The sequence below is a fragment of the Aquarana catesbeiana genome, linkage group LG13 (genome assembly GCF_042186555.1).
Source record: "Aquarana catesbeiana isolate 2022-GZ linkage group LG13, ASM4218655v1, whole genome shotgun sequence".
NCBI lineage: Eukaryota > Metazoa > Chordata > Amphibia > Anura > Ranidae > Aquarana > Aquarana catesbeiana.
In genome coordinates this window covers 66,917,635-66,937,272 of record NC_133336.1, presented here as the reverse complement: position 1 = coordinate 66,937,272, position 19,638 = coordinate 66,917,635, and the positions used below count along the sequence as shown (strand labels likewise).

At 41.9% G+C, this 19,638-nt stretch overlaps 1 protein-coding gene across 5 annotated transcripts in view; it reads left to right on the top strand.

The window, feature by feature from the left end:
- The window catches only part of DAAM1 (dishevelled associated activator of morphogenesis 1), a 295,359-nt gene extending 276,773 nt beyond the window's left edge, over positions 1 to 18,586 (top strand). For all 5 annotated transcript variants that reach the window (XM_073609934.1, XM_073609931.1, XM_073609932.1 and 2 more), the window contains one exon: positions 5,155 to 18,586. In XM_073609934.1, the coding sequence (XP_073466035.1) occupies positions 5,155 to 5,364 (210 nt within the window). In that variant the 3' untranslated portion in view covers positions 5,365 to 18,586. The remainder of the gene's footprint in view (positions 1 to 5,154) is intronic.
- The last annotated feature ends 1,052 nt before the right edge of the window (positions 18,587 to 19,638 follow it).

Sequence of the window (19,638 nt, the reverse complement as noted above, 5' to 3'; positions counted from 1 at the left end):
TTATACAGTAATCAGTGGCTATTTATAGCACTGATCGCTGTGTGAATGTCAATGGTCCCAAAAAAGTGTCAAAAGTGTCCAATCTGTCTGCCGCAATGTCGCAGTCCCACTAAAAATCTCAGATCACTGCCAGTACTAGTAAAAAAAAAAATACTAATAAAAATGCCATAAATATATCCCCTATTTTGTAGACGCTATAACTTTTGCGCAAACAATTAATATATAGTTATTGGGATTTTTTTTTTTTCGTTTTTTACCAAAAATATGTAGAAGAATACATATTGGCCTAAAGTGATGGAGAAATGTATTTTTTTTTTTTTTTTTTTTAACATTTTTGGGGGATATTTATTATAGCAAAAAGTACAAAATATTGTGTATAGAGCAAAAAATTTAAACCGCAGAGGTGATCAAATACCAGCAAAAAAAACCTCTATTTATGGGAAAAAAAAGGACTCACATTTTGATTGTGTACAATGTCGCACAACTGCGCAATTGTCAGTTAAAGTAACGCAGTGCCGTATCGCAAAAAATGGCCTAGTCATTAGGGGGACAAATCCTTCCAGGGCTGAAGTGGTTAAACTCCCTTTCACTGACAAGTTTTTTCCCCTATGCTAGTACGGTATTTGTACTTTTATTAATTATATCCCCTCAAGCGTCTCCGCTACAGAGAGAATAAGTTCAATGCTTGTAGTCTTTCCCATTAGCTGAGATCCTCCAGTCCCTTTTATTAGCTTTGTTTCCCTTCTCTGGACTCTCTCCAGTTCCAGCACATCCCTCTTGAGGACTGGTGCCCAGAATTGGACGGCATACTCAAGATGCGGCTGGACCAGAGTCCTGTAGAGTGGGAGAATTATTGTTTTATCTCTGGAATCCCATTTTTTAATGCATGATAACATTCTTTTGGCTTTGCTTGTAGAAGCTTGGCATTGCATGCCGTTGCTGAGCCTGTCATCTACTAGGACCCCCAGAGCTATTATTCACTTGTATTTTCTCCATACCGGGTTAAACATGTCCGGCTATAAGGACCCTCTGCAGGGGGGCTCTGTCTCCTGCCTCAGCTCAGGGCTGCTGATGAAAGGTTAAAAAAAAATAATAAAGGGGTTTTGTAATCCTCTGATTTAGAAAGTATAATTGATTCCCTTCCCTTTTTATATGTGAATAGGCTCTGTGCTTTCCACTGCACTGAACTAAAAGTGTTTAGGTTTTGCTAGTCACTATGGCCTGTTTCACATGGGCTTCAGCTTGTATAAGAGCAGTGGGAACAGCAAGCTTTGACAAAGCATTAGCAGAGCTTTTAGCAAGCTTTCCTAAAGCTTTTAAAGTACCATTCAACTCCAGTTTGTAAATAGTAAACACCAATCCCAATGGGAGTGCTGATTACCACTTTAACAACTTAAATTCTGGGCACTTTCACCCCCTGCCTGCCCAGGTCAATTTTCAGCTTTCAGCGCTGTCATACTTTAAATGACAATTGCACGGTCATGCAACGCTATACCCAAATTTAATATTTTTATCTTTTTTTTTTTTTTTTGACAGCTTTTTTTTTGGTGGTAATTAATCACCACTGGGTTTTTTTTTTTTTTTGCCAAAAAGAAAAATACCAAAAATGTTGAAAAAGAAAATACATTTTTCTTAGTTTCTGTTAGAAAATTTTGTAAAGAAGTAATTTTTCTCCTTCACTGATGGGCACTGATGAGGAGACACTAATATTGGGCACGGATTGGCGGCATTGAGGGATCACTGTTGGGGCTGCACTGATAATCAGGGCTTAGATGATCAGTGCCCTGATTATCTGTGCAGGTCTCCCCTGTGTGAAAATGCTGCTGATCGGCTCTCCTCTCTTTACACGCTGTCAGTGTGAGGAGAGGAAAGCAATAACCGGCATTTCCTTTTTTACATAGTTTCCTAGTTAGTAAGGTTGAATAAAGACACCAGTCCATCCTGAGTGAGCGTGGATGCGTCTACAATTGTCCCTATCCCTGTACATTGTGTCTCATTAAGATGCTCATCTATTATATTATTTATGGTACCCATATAGCGCTGTCAATTTACATCACACACTCACATCGGTCCCTATCCTCAAGGAGCACACAATCCAAGGTCCCCAACTCACATTCATATACTAGGGCCAATTTTGGACAGTATACAAACAGAAGCCAATTAACCTACCAGCATGTCTTTGGAGTGTGGGAGGAAACCGGAGTACCCGGAGGAAACCCACGCAGGCACAAGGAGAACATGCAAACTCCAGGCAGGTAGTGTCGTGGTTGGGATTCGAACCAGCGACCCTTTTTACTGCTAGGCGAGAGTGCTACCCACTACACCACTGTGCCGCCCTGTTAATGTGATCGGACACAGCTGATCACATAGGTAATGAGCCTCATCATCGGCTCTTTAGCGAGATCGGGGATGCTCCATGTCTCAGAGACACAGTGCGCCGACGATCGGTGTGCTGCACTCCCCCGCAGGTTCGCAAGCGGGACGATATCATGTGACAACATCCCAGAACAAGAGAGCCACCTTGCATCCCGTCATTTGTCTATATGGCGGGCGGGAGGTGGTTAAGCTGCTAGCAGGCTTCAGCAGGCTTTAAACAAGCTTCAAGAAGTGCTGGAGCTTGCTAGCAGCATGTTTAAAGTGGCAGTCGGCACTCCCATTAGGATCTGTGTTCAGCATTTACAAACTGGAGCTGAATGGTGCTTTAAAGGCTTGCTGAAAGCTCTGCAAATGCTTTGTCAAAGCTTGCTGTTCACACTGCTCTTACGGAAGTTGCACATGGGCTTCAGCTTCTATAAGAGGACTAATATAGAGACCGAAGGGCAGACACTCTATCTGTGGAATGCTTACAGACACACAAGTGTATTGCTTAGAACATCTGATAATTTCCTGTTGGGCTCAGTAAGCATTTGAAGCTCCTGTAAGGGGAGACGGTAAATAAACTCTATGCAGTGATTTTAATCTTTCGCTTATGCTTGTAAATTTGCTAGGTGATGAAATGCTCCTGATGACGAGCAGGGAGAAGCATGTCTGCAAATAGAGAAAAAATAAGATTACCTAATGTTGATCTTTAAGGCTTTGTAACATTTCAGCTGTAGTAAATCACACAAGGCCAGTAATACTCCATAGACAATAAAAGCGGTGCAAGTTTACATCCGCAGTCAAAGTAAATGAGACAAGATCCTTGGAAGTCGATCGTCTGTCTCCGAGCGTTGGCGGATGAGAACATTGCAGAAAGCAGACTAACGAAGTGAAGTCACCGGCATAATATAAACTAAATCTTCAATCTCCTCTTATTCATTGTCAGTCAGTTCATGTGTTTAATTAACGTGATTGAGTGAGCTTGAGTTCCTGCAAGACAAATGTCAGATGTTCAATAAACAGAACATCTTTAGATAATCATCACTGGGAGCTTTGAAGTGTCTCTTCCCTCATTGTGGCCAACATAATGGAATGATTTAGCTGTGTTGAGATCCATATGCTGTATCCAGCTATTACAGCAAATAGTCTAAAATACAGGTTCAGTAGTATGGAATACATTTTTCTGGCGTATTTAGCTTTTTTGCTGTGGCTTTAATTGATAACAGGGTTTAGTATTCAGCATATTTAACTAGGTCTTCTTGGATACAATTGAACTGCTTCTGCTCCTATTATGCAAAAACTGTTCCCACTGCAGCAAGAGGTACAACCAGGAATGGTGTTTGTAAGATGTTCAACACCTGAGTCCTCATCTATCAGGGATGATTTTAAACTTTTCAGCATCCACACAATGCTGCTGTATCGATTTTGGGTGAGCTTGGCCTTTAAGACCAGTCTAAGTGGGTTTCTGAAGTGCAGTGTACCGTGCTTCCCCTCTGGTGCCCCTCTGTACCCTCCCGGGGGGCATCAACCCCAAAGTGTGTCTGTAATGCAGTTACTGACCAAGCTTCCTGGGTGCTTATCCCTTCCCCTTCTGCCTTGTGTGCTTTGCTATTGGCATTACTTCTTAAAGTATTGAAGCCCATTGATCAGTATAACTGCAAGTCTACTTTTGTCTTTAAAAGGCAGCCCACTTAATTTTGTTTTAAAAGGTTTACTTAAAACTGAACTCGGGCATAAAAACTTTGAAATATATTCCTTAATAGACACAAGGGATATAAATCCACTTTTTAAACCTAGATATGACCCTGTAGAGTAGTAATGATAACATCACTATGCTGTACATAGCCTGTGCAGAGATCAGAGCTGTGGGAGGGATCCAACAGATCTACCCGCTACAAGTTTCCAGCAGAACACTACAGGAGGTGGCAGATACAAGACCAGTCACCCCCACACAAAGTGAGAGAGCAGCAGTGAATTACTGTTCAGATCTGGAAGAAAAACCACACTAAGACTGAAATATGCACATGTCTCTTGTATTTGCACAATATTTGCTTCTCCCAGAGTCCAGATTTTAAGACCCTAGCATAGAGATGGAGATGAGATATGGGGACATTGTTCCAAACTTATGTAGGCTTTTTATAATATTTAAGGGCCATCTATCCACTCCTGCATGTTTAATCCTTTACAGAGTCTTTATTTCTATCTTTGTCTTGAATTAATTCATAACTGTAATACAATATATGGCCAAAAATTTGTGAGAAGCTCACCATCACACTTACCCATATGGACAAATGTGCACACCCCTTCAAATGACTGCGTTCAGTTTGTGTTTGTGTGTATAAATCCAGCTCCATAAAGACTTGGTTTGGTGTGGAGGTACACGAGCCCTGACTTCAACCCTGCTTGAGCACCTCTGAGATTGGAATTGAAATGCCCATTGTGATTCAGGTCTTCTCTCATTCAACATCAGAACCTGACTTCACAAATGTTTTGGCTGAATGGGCACAAATTCCCACAAACCTACCCCAAAATCTTGTAATGGGGTCTTCCCAGTAGAATAAAGGCTGTTCTATTCTCAAAGAGGGAGGAGACCAACCCCATATTAATGTCCATGTTTTTAGAATGTTATATCCAGCCAGCTCATCGAGATGTACTGATCCACAAACTTTTGACGATATAGTGTATCTGTTGGAGGTGGATTAGTCAGTTTATGTTCTTTTTACCTTGGTCACTAGGCTCAGATTTTCTTCATAATGTAGGATGTTGGAAAACCTTGTTTTTTGCTTTTGTTTACAGCTTAAAGAGCAGCGTGAACGGGAACGCAAAGCCAGGAAAGCCAAGGAAAATGGAGAAGAGGAGGGAGAGTTTGATGACCTTGTCTCAGCTCTTAGATCGGGAGAAGTCTTCGATAAGGACCTTTCCAAACTCAAAAGGAACCGCAAACGCATTGTCAGCCAAACTACAGAAAGCAGTCGGGAGAGGCCTGTGACAAAGCTGGCTTATTAAATGGTTACCGCAGCGTGAAGTGATGGTGGTCCCAGTGTCACTGCCTTGGAAATAGAGGGGGAATTGTACGTGTAAATATGTAGTTAATGTAAAATAATGTGTGTGCATATGTATTGGCCTAAAAACATTTTATACAACTGCACACATAGGTGTAAATAGTTTGGAAGAGTTCATGCACATACTGAATGTGTGATTTATTGCAGTATTATGTATATATGTGTACAGACACATGTATACATACCCACTGTGTAGAACGGTTTTTGTTTTTTTTACTTTTTTTTTTTCTCTCAAAGTGCAAAAGCACAAAACATGTTCTGCTGATCGAGGCAGGTGCATTCCTAAGAGACAATTCACTTGTATGTTTCAATTGAATATAACTTTACAGTTTAATGTGGTGCCCTTAGCAGCAGAGGCAGATATAAAGCTAGGGTGGCATAACTGGTTACAAGGTGATTTTTTTTTTGTACCCTTATTTAATAAAACAAAGTTAGCAAATTGTATTAACTTGTAGCTTTCATGATGTCACATGAATCTAGCACACCTGATTGGCTTCATGCAATTGGTTTCTTTAGGTCACTGGTTTCTTGCAAACAAATTGACCAGGTGATCAATGATGCTTCAGTGACGAGAGACCACATTATGTCATTAGATTCTCCTGAAAGCAAAGTCAACATTCACTTATTAATAGCAATATCAGTGGTCTCTAGTAAACTATGATGTTACTAGCGTCTGGGGAACTGTCTGCATTTTCAGTAATGCCACTAGTCTCTCTTAACTGGATTGGCTGCATTTTCAGTGATGTCACTGGCCTCAGGAAAATGGATAATCTTTATAATTTGCAACGTTACTGGTCCACATTGAATTGATTGTTTGCAATAATATTGGATAGATGTCTGCCTCCACTAAACATAAATTACATGCACTTTCACGGGGGGAAATTAATAGTGAAATCTAAAAAAAAATCAAATATTTATTACATGGGTGTGTTATGTATTAAAATACACATAGGGATTCACATTTTAGTTTAAAAGCACAGCAAGGCTCTTAAAAATTCCCAAATAACACTATAAAAATGCTGGATTTACTCTAAACGGGTGCTTTGTTGGACACAGTGCAAATATAACTTATGTGATAAAACGCCTTTGCAAAGCTGTAAGTGGGTGCTTCGTTGTCATGTTACAAATTCCTTATGTAATATTGTTTCTTTGAAGAAAAAAAAAATCTGTATTCCGTTATGTAGTGCCACAATGTCTAACGTTACTGGACTAATAATCCAATTACATGGTATGTTACCGTACGCAAGTCATGCTGACTGTACTACACATCTAACATAGATACTTAGATCACAAACCTCTCAAATTGTTACTAATATGTTTCTGGCGGATTTTTACTAAACAAGCCCTGCTATTATTTCAGAGGTTTGACACTGTAGACAAGAACTGTATCCCTCTTTCAGATACTGCTAAAAAAAAAAAGTATTTTTTTACTGAAATATTTTAGGGCAGTGGTCATCAACCATATCCTCATGGCCCAGTAACAGGCCAGGTTTGCAAGATAACTGAAATACATTCCAGGTGATATAATTTGCTGCTCAGTGATTGCAGTATTCTAGTCTGCATCTCCCCAAGATAATACATAAAACCTGGCCTGTTAGTGGGCCCCGAGGACAGGGTTGATGACCACTGTTTTAGGGGACACATTTATAACTTGTAGAGTAGACCTGTTCCATGCTCATCAGCTAAGTAATTGAGAGGCATAGCTAGAAATCTCTATAGTATAAGTATGCATTGACTATTGTAAAGCTGAAGTGCTGCCAACAACAAATCAGATTCTATCTGCTGTTTTCTAGTGCCTGTTGGAACGTCAACGTTAGCTTCTGGTTGGTTACTGTAGACAACCCTTCCATGTTTCCTCAATTTCAACTGGCAAATTTGCCAGGCTTGTTCATTAAAGCTGCACAGAGTACTGAAGTTGGGTCAATGAGAGATGATGTTCGAATCTGAATACGGCTAGAGCTACATGGGCAATGCTTACGCCGTCTTGCTACTAAAATCACTATTTGTTAATCACTAAATTGTTTGCAATCCAGATGGAATCAAAAGCGATCAAACACCAGAAATTAGCAGCTTCAATCAAATGCAAGGAGCTGAGATCGAAATTGCTTTGATTGAACCTGGCTGTCTTTGTCAAAATTGCCAAAGTTTTTTATGGTTTCTATTTGGTTGCAGTAACCTACATTGAAGGTGTCAATTTATAGCCAAGTCCAATTAATCACATTCAGGTAATCAAACAACTCTTGGGGTCCTTTTACACGGGCTGTCCAATCAGGTCCGCCTGTCAGTCGGACCTGATCAGACCCTCCATGTCCACTGACACCTGCCGTCGTCCGATCTGATCCTGCCCACAAAAATCAGATGTTGTGTTCCTATTTTGCATTCGTCCGGCAGATTGGATGGAAACAGACAGGCGGTCCCATTTCCATCTGATGTCCCCATAGAGGAGAGCGGGACTGTGTCCGTTCTGCACAGCAGAGCAGATATGGACCGGTTATCCGGTTGCTCAGCAGGGATCAGCAGAGCGACCTCCCGCTGAGCAAGCGAAATCGTCTACACGGAGGCGCCTGTGTGAAAGGGGCATTAGGCCTCTTGCACACTGCAGCTTGAAAAAGCTCAGTATAGCTTTTTTTTTTTCCTGATTTAAAATGCAGCCCATTGTTTACAATGTGCCTGTACACACAAGTATGTAAACGAGCGCTGTGTATTCTTGAGTAAAAAAAAAAAAATAAAATAGAAAAATCTGCTTTCCCGGTCAATATATTGAGGTGGTGCTAGAAAAATTAGGGAAAATTTTCCCTAGGAATGTATTTGTGGGCAAATGCGCGAACGCACATATGCGCATAAATACGTGCAAAACAAAACACCTAAAATTACTTCCAGAAATGCTGATGCTCAAACATCACCATGAAAGACCATGTGCAAGAGGCCTTAGATTGCTTGTTTTCTGGCAGCCACTTTCAATCATATGTTAAATTCTCAGTTGATCAACAGTGGTGAGGTTGTCAGCTTAACCAGGTTTTACCCCCTTCCTAACCAGAGCACTTTTTACAATTTGGCACTGTGTCGATTTGACTGGTAATTGCGCGGTCATGCAATGCTGTACCCAAACAAAATTTGCGTCCTCTTTTTCCCACAAATAGAGCTTTCTTTTGGTGCCATTTGATCACCTCTGCGGTTTTTATTTTTTGTGCTATACACAAAAAAAAACAAAAAAACCTGTGACAATTTAAAAAAAAAAAATAATAATAATTTTCACTTTTTGCTATAATAAATATCCTCAAAAATGTTTTTAAAAAACAAATGTCTTCACCAGTTTAGGCCGATATATATTCTTCTACATATTTTTGGTAAAAAAAAAAAAAAAAAAATCACAATAAGCGTATACCGATTGGTTTGCGCAAAAGTTATAGCGTCTACAAACTATGGGAAAGATTTATGGCATTTTTATTAATATTTTTTTTTTTTTACTAGTAATGGCGGTGATCTGCGATTTTTAGCGGTACTGCGGCAGCCAGATCGGACACTTTTGACACATTTTTGGGTCCATTGACATTTATACAGCAATCAGTGCTATAAAAATGCACCGATTACTGGTAGGGAAGGGGTTAACACTAGGGCGCGATCAAGGGGTTTAAATGTGTGTTCCCTCAGTGTGCTCTAACTGTATGGGGATAGGACTGAGGAGAGGAGACATTTCACTGTTCCTACCTACTAGGAACAAACGACATGTCTCCTCTCCTCTGACAGCACAGGGATTTGTGTGTTTACACACACAAATCCCCGTGCTGGCGATCGCCGGCCACACGCATCAGGTCCCCCGCCGTGCAGCATATGCGTGCCCTCTGATGGCTCTTAAAGGATAATGGGATTTCGCGCAGCAGTGCCATTGTGCCGCAGTATATGTACGCGAGACGGTCGTGAACCGGTTAAAGTGGTTTGTAAAGTCTCGTAAAAAAAAAAAAAAAAAAAAACATGTTATACTTACCTCCTCTGTGCAGTTGGTTTTGCACAGAGCAGCCTGGATCCTCCTCTTTCCGGGTCCCTCTTTGCTGCTCCTGGCCCCTCCTGTTGAGTGCCCCCACAGCAAGCAGCTTGCTATGGGGGGCACCTGAGTCGAGTCACAGCTCCCTGTGTCCATTCACACATGGAGCCCTGTCCCGGCCCCGCCCCCTCTCTCCTCTGATTGGTTAACTGGCTTTGACAGCCATGGGAGCCAATGGCACTGCTGCTGTCTCTCAGCCATCAGGAGGAGAGTCCTGGACGGCTAGGAAACTCGTGGACATCGCTGGAGAGAGATGGGGCTCAGCTAAGGAATTAGGGGGTGCTGGGGAGGCTGCTACACACAGAAGGTTTTTTTATCTTGCTGTATAAATGCAGTAAGATAAAAAACCTTCTGCCTTTAACAACTCCTTTTGAGGCCCCTTTAACACAAACATTCTGATTGGGTCTGCCTGTCAGTTTTTCAGGTGGACTCGATCTGAACCTCCATTCTTCTCTATAGAGTGGGGGGTGTAAAGGGACATGTTTCCGTTTACATCTGACTGCCCATAGAGGACAGTGGGCTGTGTCCGCTCTGCATAAGCAGACGCAAACCTGTCATCAGCCTGCTCAGCGGGGATCATCGGATAGATCCCCTGCTGAGCAAGCGAATTGCAGCAGCAGTCTGCCCAGTGTGAAAGGGGCTTTAAAGTAGTTGTAGAGGCAGAAGATTTTTCATCTTAATGCATTCTATGCATTAAGATAAAAAAAACACCTGTGTGTGTAGCAGCCTCCCCAGCACCCCCTAATTGCTTATCTGAGCCCCTTCTCTCTCCAGCGATGTCCACAAATGTCTAAGCCATCTGGGACACTCCTCCTGATTGGCTGAGACACAGCAGCGGCGCCATTGGCTCCCATGGCTGTCAGTCAGCCAATCAGGGGAGAAAGGGGTCGGGGGCTAAGTGTCTGAATGGATACACGGAGCTCTGACACGGCTCAGGTGCCCCCATAGAAATCTGCTGGCTGAGGGGGCACTCGATAGGAAGGAGGGGCCAGGAGCAGCGAAGAAGGACCCGAGAAGAGGAGGATCCGGGCTGCTCTGTGCAAAACCAACTGCACAGAGGAAGTATAACATTTTTTTTTTTCTTTTAAACGCGACTTTACAATCACTTTAATCTCACCATACTACATGCCGACTGTACAAAAAGATTATAATATGACTTACTTATCCAATCAGACAGACCTCTGCAATACATAGTTGGTAGATCTAAAGGAGATTCTATAGTCTGGTTGTAAAGTGCATGGTGAGTTTAGGAGTTGATTGATTGCTAATCTAGTGGAACAAATGTTTTTTTTTATTATGTAAACTATTCAAATAACAGGTAATGGCAAGCAGTCAGATGCACAGAAATGGAGCATCGTGCAGACATGAAGAATTACTACTACATGCTACTTGTGTAGTTAATAGACAACCATTTGCATTATTTCTGTAGCGACTAATTGCTACTCCTGTAGATACGCTACATGGGGGATTTTATACTCTTGCAGGTAGTCACTCTAATAAGCTAGAATTATATAGGAATTTTTTTAGTAGCTCAATCCTGCTACTTAAAATCACTAAAGACTAAACGTTAGTTGTAACATATAATCATTAAAGAAATGGAACAAATTGCTCACTGGGTGATAAGCTACACAAGTAGTTTGTAGTCGCGCTTAATAATGTGCAACTGGTTGCTATGGGCTTGTTTACACGAGCAATTGGGGGACAGAAAATAACCTTGCAGTTGAGCTGCGTTTTTTTACTGCCCCTCAACCACTACCCCTTTAGCTGGAAAGGCAACAGCTGGAGGTGTACCCATGCTGCTTTGCTTCCAGGCTGCGGCAGAAATTATATTCCCTGTTGCGTTCAGAAGGCACTACTGCCTGTCAAACCAGACCCAGTCAAGTGACTAAGTTGCGCCGCAACCTCTCCACAACCAAGCACATTGAACACGGTTGTGGTCTGGCATTTATGGGGTTAACACAGGCGATACATACAACTCAACGTCTGAAATACTTTCTGCAGAGGGATCCGAACGCACTGTACATGTAAATGAGGCCTAAAAGATTCTACTTGTGTAGCTTATTTTGTTGAGACATTTGTTTAGTGATCGTTTGCTACTGTTGGTGATTCATTGGTAGCAATTTGAGTTAAAGAGGAAGTAAACCCTGATGGGTTTTACTTCCTTTTTTCCCCTGCTTAGCAAAAGCATAATAGGCTAGTATGCGTCACATACTAGCCCATTATGTGGCACTTACCTGCAAACTAAGCCTGTATTGTCCCCACTGGTGACCGCATCCATCTTCGGCCCTCTTCCTTCTGGGGCCACGGACTCCGGCTCTGTGACTGGCCACTCCTGCGCATTTGCTAGTGAAAAAACGGCACAAAGGGCCATTTCTGCACAGTGCATGCACCGATGACATCGGCACAAGCGTATATGGTAAATATCTCCTAAACCGTGCAGGTTTAGGAGATATTTACAGTACCTACAGGTAAGCCTGATTATATGCTTCCCTTTAGGTACAAGTGGTGTAACTAGGTTTACAACCACTTTAAGCTGGCCATTGACTGTCTGAATTTTAAATCTTGTGCATGGCCCTGACCCCTCCCCACTGGACATCCTTTGATCAAAATATCAAAGTAGCTGGACGTCAAAGAAAATTCTGAAGAGCAGCTACAACCAGTCAGATGCAGCTGCTGTTCGGGTATTCTGATAGCTGCAGCCGTCAGAGTATAACAGTCCAGCAGGGGGAATAGTCCATCTATGGCATGGGTGTCCAACCTGCGGCCCTCCCAGCTGTTGCAGGGCTAAAAGTCCCATGAGGCATTGCAAGGCTAACAGCTGAAAGCATAGCTCCCAGAGGCAGAGGCATGATGGGACTTGTAGATTTGCAACAGCTGGAGGGCCACAGGTTGGACACCCATGATCTGTGGTGTATAGCGTGGATGGAAGAAATCTGTATAAATCGTGTTGTAAACCTAGCCTTACAGAAAAAAAAATTCTGAATAACTCTAGTAATCCAGTAAATGGCAGCAAATAGTTACATATTTTAGTAGCAAGAGATAAAAAAATAGTGCTAACCTAAGCCATGTCTGAGGTTTGACAGCAAGTGAAATCGCAAAGTTTGATTTTAAGAAATGTTCCTAGACATTTTTGTCAATAAAGCGGCTTATTTTCACTGTACCCCCAAACAGTGCAAAGTAGCTTTGTTTATGGCACATCAGATAAGGCGCCTAATAAATGTGCTGCATTCATACGTTACACATAGTCCCCCTTAAATGATATAAATGTGTTGATCATATAACACTTGCTAGATGTGCATCTGTAGAAGAACCCCTTTCTATTCTTTCATGTTTAGGTCAAAAATTCATTCCGTCTAACCACATACGGTTTATTCACAGACTTTTTCTTTGTTTAATGTGTACATATTCCTGACGCTCGGCCTCAACAAGAGCGATCCTGATGGCGCAGCATTACTCAGGAACTACAGACCCCCCAAACACATTGCCAGGTTCACTCTTACAGGTTGTAACAATATTTTTGCAATATTATAGTACTTTATTTATTGCCTTTAAATTCATATACACTGTCTTATTTTCTCTATCCAGAGACAAATTGTTGTGGAGGGGATGTTTCCTCTTAAACACATTTTGTATTATTTAGGTGTGACCTTGTACTCACTGAAGCATTCTGTTACAATATTTGGATATTTAAGCGGAGTTCCGGCCACAGAATTTTTTTTTTTCCAGGCATCCCCTCACACTGCAGTAATAAAACACAAACTATATGTATATTTGCTAGTGGATAGTAATCCATATTTTTTACGATTTAGATGATCCTCTTCTGGCCATTGCCATGATGAGTGTGGGCATATGAAGCCCAATTGCAACCTCTTCCTGGATAACCGATCGAGAGGTGCATGCTGGGTAACCAGCATGCACCTCTTGATCTCGCTTATGCACGAAGCTCCGGTGGCCATGGCGCCAATTGTTTAGCAAGTTGCCGTAACGGGGGAAGGTCCTGCTCTGTTATGGCAAATGGCGCTGTGATCCACCTTAAATCACATCATTTCATGCCGGGAAATAACACAATTTTTCACACAGTCCTTCCCACTGACTCCTGGGAAATGATGACTCACATTTCCCAGGAGCACAGGCGAGGGAGGAAGTTATGCAGAGCACTGCAGAGCCGGAAGTGGCAGATTAGGAGCCACCACCTAGCAACAGGGCACTTCTGGTAAGTTTAAAAAAAAATTTCACTGCAAATGTTTATTAATAAAGGACTGGGAAAATGTGAAAATAGTTTTCAGGGTGGAACTCCGCTTTAGGTTCTTGCTCATCACAGGTGGGTTCATGGGTGAAAAGTAACCCACAGCAACTTAATAAATCTCACTTATTCAAGAGCTGTAGTGAGACTCCTGAATGTTGTGACTAGGGATGAGGTCAGGGGTCTTTGGTCACGAGTCTGAACCTGCCGGAGATATTCAGCCAGGAAGCTGTCAAAGCCAAGAGCCAATTCTAGGTGGCAGAGGCCTTCCCCACCCTGCAGCTGCACATATACATGCCCCTTGTTTATGTGTGGCTGCAGGGCAGGGGATGCCACCGCAGCCTATGATTGGCTGTTGGCTTTGACAGCTTCCTGGTGGGATAGCTCAGGCGAGTTCAGACACACCTGAGCTTATCCCTGGTTGTGGCTTTCTGGTATTCATGGTGGACAGTCAGGCTTTAATTGGTCTAACAAGATTGAAGCCGAGATCCCTTGCAGTGCATTAACCTGATTTACATTAATCTGTAGCCCTTTCCTTATTGATGGGATTCTAATGTACTGCAACAGATCAAGAAATGCACTGCCCTTTTTTTTGATCAGGGCAATGCCGTGCACCACAACGCACTGTATGTTTGTTGGGGTGCTATTTACTATGCATGTAGAACAGATGTGTTGCGGTAACAAGCAAGTCTGAATGGGGTCCTCAGAGACTGATAGCAGTTGTCTGAATCAGTTGACCGACCTGCATGTTTTAGGCCCCTTTCACATGGGCTTTCCGATCAGGTCTGCCTGTCAGTTTTTCAGGTGGACCTGATCAGACCCTCCATTCACTCCTATGGGGCAGCGGATGTCAGCAGTGACATGTCCACTGCTATCCAATCCTGTCCGTTAAATCCAGACAGATGGTGACCCTATTTTCCATCCGTTGATCGGATAAACACATAGAAGAGAGTGGGGCTCTGACAGGTCCATCTCTGCACAGTGAGCGGAACCGGTCATCTGCCTGCTCAGTGGGGATCAGTGAAGAGATCTCCCGCTGAGCAAAGCGGAGTCCGCCAGGCGGGCCGCCCATGTGAAAGGAGCCTTAGAATGATTCCTATACTGCTGCTTCAGTTTGCATAGATAAGTCTTCTGTGCTTTACTACTAGGGATGATTATTGTCTTTAGTAGGACGCCAGGTTAAGCTTTTTTGTTACAACAGGAATTGAGGAGGATTAGACCCTTTCTTAGAGTTTTGGCTGCCATGATTACATTTTGGGAGATTTATCTTAAAGGATAAATTCACTTTTTAGAAAAAAAAATAAATGCCAGTTTCATTTTTTTTTTTTTTTTTTTGGAGCCTGTAAAGCATTGCACCAGCGATCAGCAGATCGTTGGTGCCATGCAGGTCTCCTCCAGATCTGTCAGAGTATCTGTGTGCCTGTAAAGCCCATAGGGGCAAGCAGATACAGTCCCACAGGCAGAATCAATGAACTGCAATGCAGCAGAAAATAACCTGCAAAATTTCTGATCCTTTCTTGAGCTACCAAAACTTAAGCCAATCCTGTCTGGTTTAAAAAGAAAAACTCAATATTGAATGCAATTCATGCAATAGAAGAGTTTAAATTCCTCTCTGGCGGGCCATCTTTCTGCTTCCCCTGCATTTCAGCGCTGCAGCCTTCAGACTCTTCAGCATTTAACACGTCTGAGATGGTCTCATGCCTGTGTTCTATGCTGCATGCAGTGGTTCCATCCTCTGAGCTCCCACGTCATTACAGTGCACAGCAGTGATGTAGGGGTTGGCGGATGGAGCCTCAGTGTGGGGTATGGTTTGGTCTTCAGGTAAGCATCTTGGTTCCCTTTTACATAGGCCAGATCTGGTTTTACTTAGCAGGGGATCTGTCCATTGATCCCCAGATGACAGGTTCGTGTCTGCTCTGCAAGAGCGCACACGGACACAGCTCGCTCTGCTCTATGAGCAGCCGAATGTAAAAGGGCCGGCTGTCTATTTTCACCCGACTGCCATCCAATCAGACAGAGTGGGAATGGATCCCCTTCTATTTTTTTTTTTTTTTAATCGGATCAGAACTGGAGCTAGCTAAATGTAAACTGACACAAATCTGTTTACATCTGGTGCTCCTTAGAGGAGAATTGGCGTTATAGACTGGGAAGTCCAAACTATTTAGGGTACAGGGGTTAGGGATTTTAACTGGTATTGTCAAGTCAATGCCTTCCACAGGGGAACCCTTCATCATGGTTTTAGTGTAGCTCTGATGAAGGGAGCCCCCACAATGTTTTGGCTTTTTATAACTACGACTAATAAAAAAAAAAAACCTTTCTAGACTCTAAAGCAGGGATATGCAATTAGCGGACCTCCAGCTGTTGCAGAACTACAAGTCCCATGAGGTATAGCAAGACTCTGACAGCCACAAGCATGACACTCAGGCAGAGGCATGATGGGACTTGTAGTTTTGCAACAGCAGGAGGTCTACTAATTGCATATCCCTGGTCTAAAGAGTAGTCTGGTGCTCTCCCTTCTATAACAGCAGGCATTCTGAATAATTCCCATTAACATAGAAAAATACTTAACTTTTGTACAAACTTTCCACAGCTGAAGGTAACAAAACATTCCTTTGAATTCCAAAATCTGTTAAGGAGGAGTTATGTCACAAGATGTGATGCTTTGGGAGGTAAAAAAAACAAATGTATACATACCTGCATGTATTCGTAACCAGCTAAAAATAATGTGTTCTAAAAGCTCTTTTTGGCACTGTAACATGTATAGTCAGGATATTTTCGTTCATGTTGCTTTAAAAATTGTATATATTGACTTAATGCTGGACTGTATTGTTGAACACTATTTTCTTATCACAAAAGCACCTTCTACTTTTTTTTTTCTTTTGTAAAAGATCTGCAATGTTTTTTTTTTTCCCCCTCACTTTGTATGTTATTGCATGCATGTATTTTATTTGTGCTTAGGAGAAGCTGTGAAATCAAAACTCCACGTGTAATGAATGGTGTTTGGTATCACTAAAGCTATGAGGACACACCGATTATTATCTGCACACCAACTGATTTATACAAATTTTAAGTGAAAATGTAGATTGCCTATGCAGGGTAAGGTAAAAGGATCACTTTAAGGCTGGTTCCAGCTGCCGCTTCCTTCCCTTGGCTCTCCTGTCACTCTGGTCACTGGGAGTGCAGAGAGAAAGACCTGTGTAAGCTCTGAGTCTCAAGCTGGAGCTTACACAGACCTGAGGGCTCCCTCCTTCCCCTGTGTTACAGTGCTGGGTGTTCGAACAGCCAAGCACCAGCACTTGTAGATAGAAGGAAGGTAGTTAAAATATATTTCTTCACTCTCTGTGGCTGAATGCAGAAGCAGGAAAGAAAAGCAAAATATGTGCCGCTGGTGGGGCCGGCTCTAAACTGAACCCATCGTCTTGTATTTCAGAGCTGTTGGTAAGTCGGCAAGGGTTCATCTTTTAGCCCAAATAAAGATGCAGTTGCTGTAGTCAACGGCTCCAGGTTTTTATGCCATTTTCCATCATTCATCCCCTCCCTATAGTAAAAGTAGTTGACAATTATTCATTGAAAAGCTGAGTTCTAAGGGAAACCTACAATGAGAGCTTCTTTGCTGACCTTCTTGTGAAAATACTAGCAAGTATGGCTGTCCTTTGCTTCGAGACTTTGTGGGTCACTATTCCAGAAGTATACAGCCAGTAAAGTCTTAACTCTTTACCTCAATATTTGTATCAGGACAGTGATTCATATTGAAGTCAGTGGACCACCATGAGCGCAAGGCAAAAAAAAATATTTTTAGGAGGAGAGGTCAGCAGAGTGTATTTCTGGAAGAACTCAGGCTTTAAATGGGCTTATTCAGTAAAGGAGTGAATATAGCACTAAGGGATGTGCTAGGAGTACTAATTGCATGGAAAGCGGGTATCCAGTTCCATGTGGACACAGATGGTAACTTTAGATGCAAGCAGCCCTCTAATTCCTCCTGTATTGTAACTGTACTGTCTGGCCTCATGTTGTAAAGTGCTGCGCAAACTGTTGGCGCTACATAAATCCTGTATAATATGCGGTTATAGGTCACTGTGCCCTGGTGCATTGTCATTTGCTTTATTGAATAAGCTAATAGGCTAGTAATACAAGCAAGGAAAATAGAGCGACTGCTCTCCAGGTGTTCCTCATGGGAAAATGACAGGTGAATTTGAATTGGTTTTTAGGGGACAACACCCAAACCATTCCCCCCACCTTATTTAAGCCCCATTGCCACAGCTGCATCAACCTCTGCCAAAGATTTTTTTTCTTTCTTTTTATACCAAAACCTAACTTTTTTGATTGGTGTCTGATAAAGCTACCTTGGCACACGAGTACCCTCCCCACTGTATTACGGTTAGAGTTTTTTTCTGAAGTGCCTCTTTATGTATTACTACTAAAAACGAAGAGGGTTTTGTGTTTTGCAATAACATAGCAAATTAAAAAGGGCCTTTTTATTTCATTTTTGTTATATTATATATATATGTGTTCCTTTTTGAACATCCTAGTTGTACCCACTTGGTGCCATTGGGGTTTGCAATACATGGTCACGTCTTCGATTCCTTGGTCATGAAATTTATTCTCATGGTGCCAATGTGAAACTCCTTTTGATCAGTGCTGATGTAATTAGAGAATGTGTTCTGTATGGTGTGCATTTTTTTTTTAAACTCATTTTTTTAAAAAGCAATCTCCAAAAAAAGATTGTAAATGTGTCAAGTCTGTCAAGAAACTTTTGAGCTAATAGTGAACTTAGTAGGAATGAGAATGTTTAGTAGTAGAACAGGAAACAAAAAAAGTTTTTATGATGTGTGTGTATATATAACTATGGAAATATGCAATAAAAACACCACTTAAAAGATGGATGTATTTGTCTTTTTGATAACTCAATCTGAATTACGTGTTCTCTATCAATGTCCAAGCCCGAGGCTGGGTTCACACGGTGCGTCCCCCTTCACCATTTCAGGGGCAAATCGGTTCTGAATTTTTGCCTGAATTCGGACCTGAAACGGAGCCAAAGACGCACTGGACTCTTCTGCTGTGCGCTCCGCGGCCGCCTTGAAGATGTGTGAGCCGGTCGCACTCTCCTGTCATGCGAATTGGATGCGAGTAAACCCATCAAATTCACATAAGTGTGAACCCAGCCTTAAGGTGTATGCACTAATGATTGTTTTGTGACTATTCAAATCCCTATGTTTTCTAAAACATATATAAAACTCAATCACTAAAAGTCAAAAAAATGTACTTTCAAAAGTTTTCGGTATGTTTTAACCACTTCAATACAGGGCATATGCACCCCCTTCCTGCCCAAGCCAATTTTCAGCGCTGTCGCAATTTGAATGACAACTGCGCGGTCATGTTACACTGCACCCAAATTAAATTTTTTCCCCACAAATAGAGCTTTCTTTTGGTGGTATTTGATCGCCTCTGCGTTTTTTTTTTTTTTCCGCTATAAACAAAAAAAAAGAGCGACAAGTTTGAAAAAAAAACAAAAAAAAACCACACAATATTAGAGGTCGACCGATATATCGGCCGATATTTGGCTTTTTTTTACTTAATCGGCATAGGCCGATTGTGCTGATAAAAACAGCCGATTATAACTTCAGCGGGACTTGCAAATGACTTCTGTAATAGAAGTCAATGCAAGTTTTCTGGAGTTATCTGTGGAGAGGATTCTCTCCTCCCTGGGCAGCCTGCCAAGTCTGATAAGAAGATACATTGTATCTTTTCAAGTTCTTTTATCAATAGACTGAGCTCCATGTGTAGAAGTTCTCATTTTAACCATTTAAAGACTCAATCTTTTCTGATACTTGTTGCTTACAAGTAAAAATCCTGTATTTTCTGCTAGAAAATCACTTAGAACCCCCAAACATTATATATATATTTTTTTTAGCAGAGACCCTAGGGAATAAAAT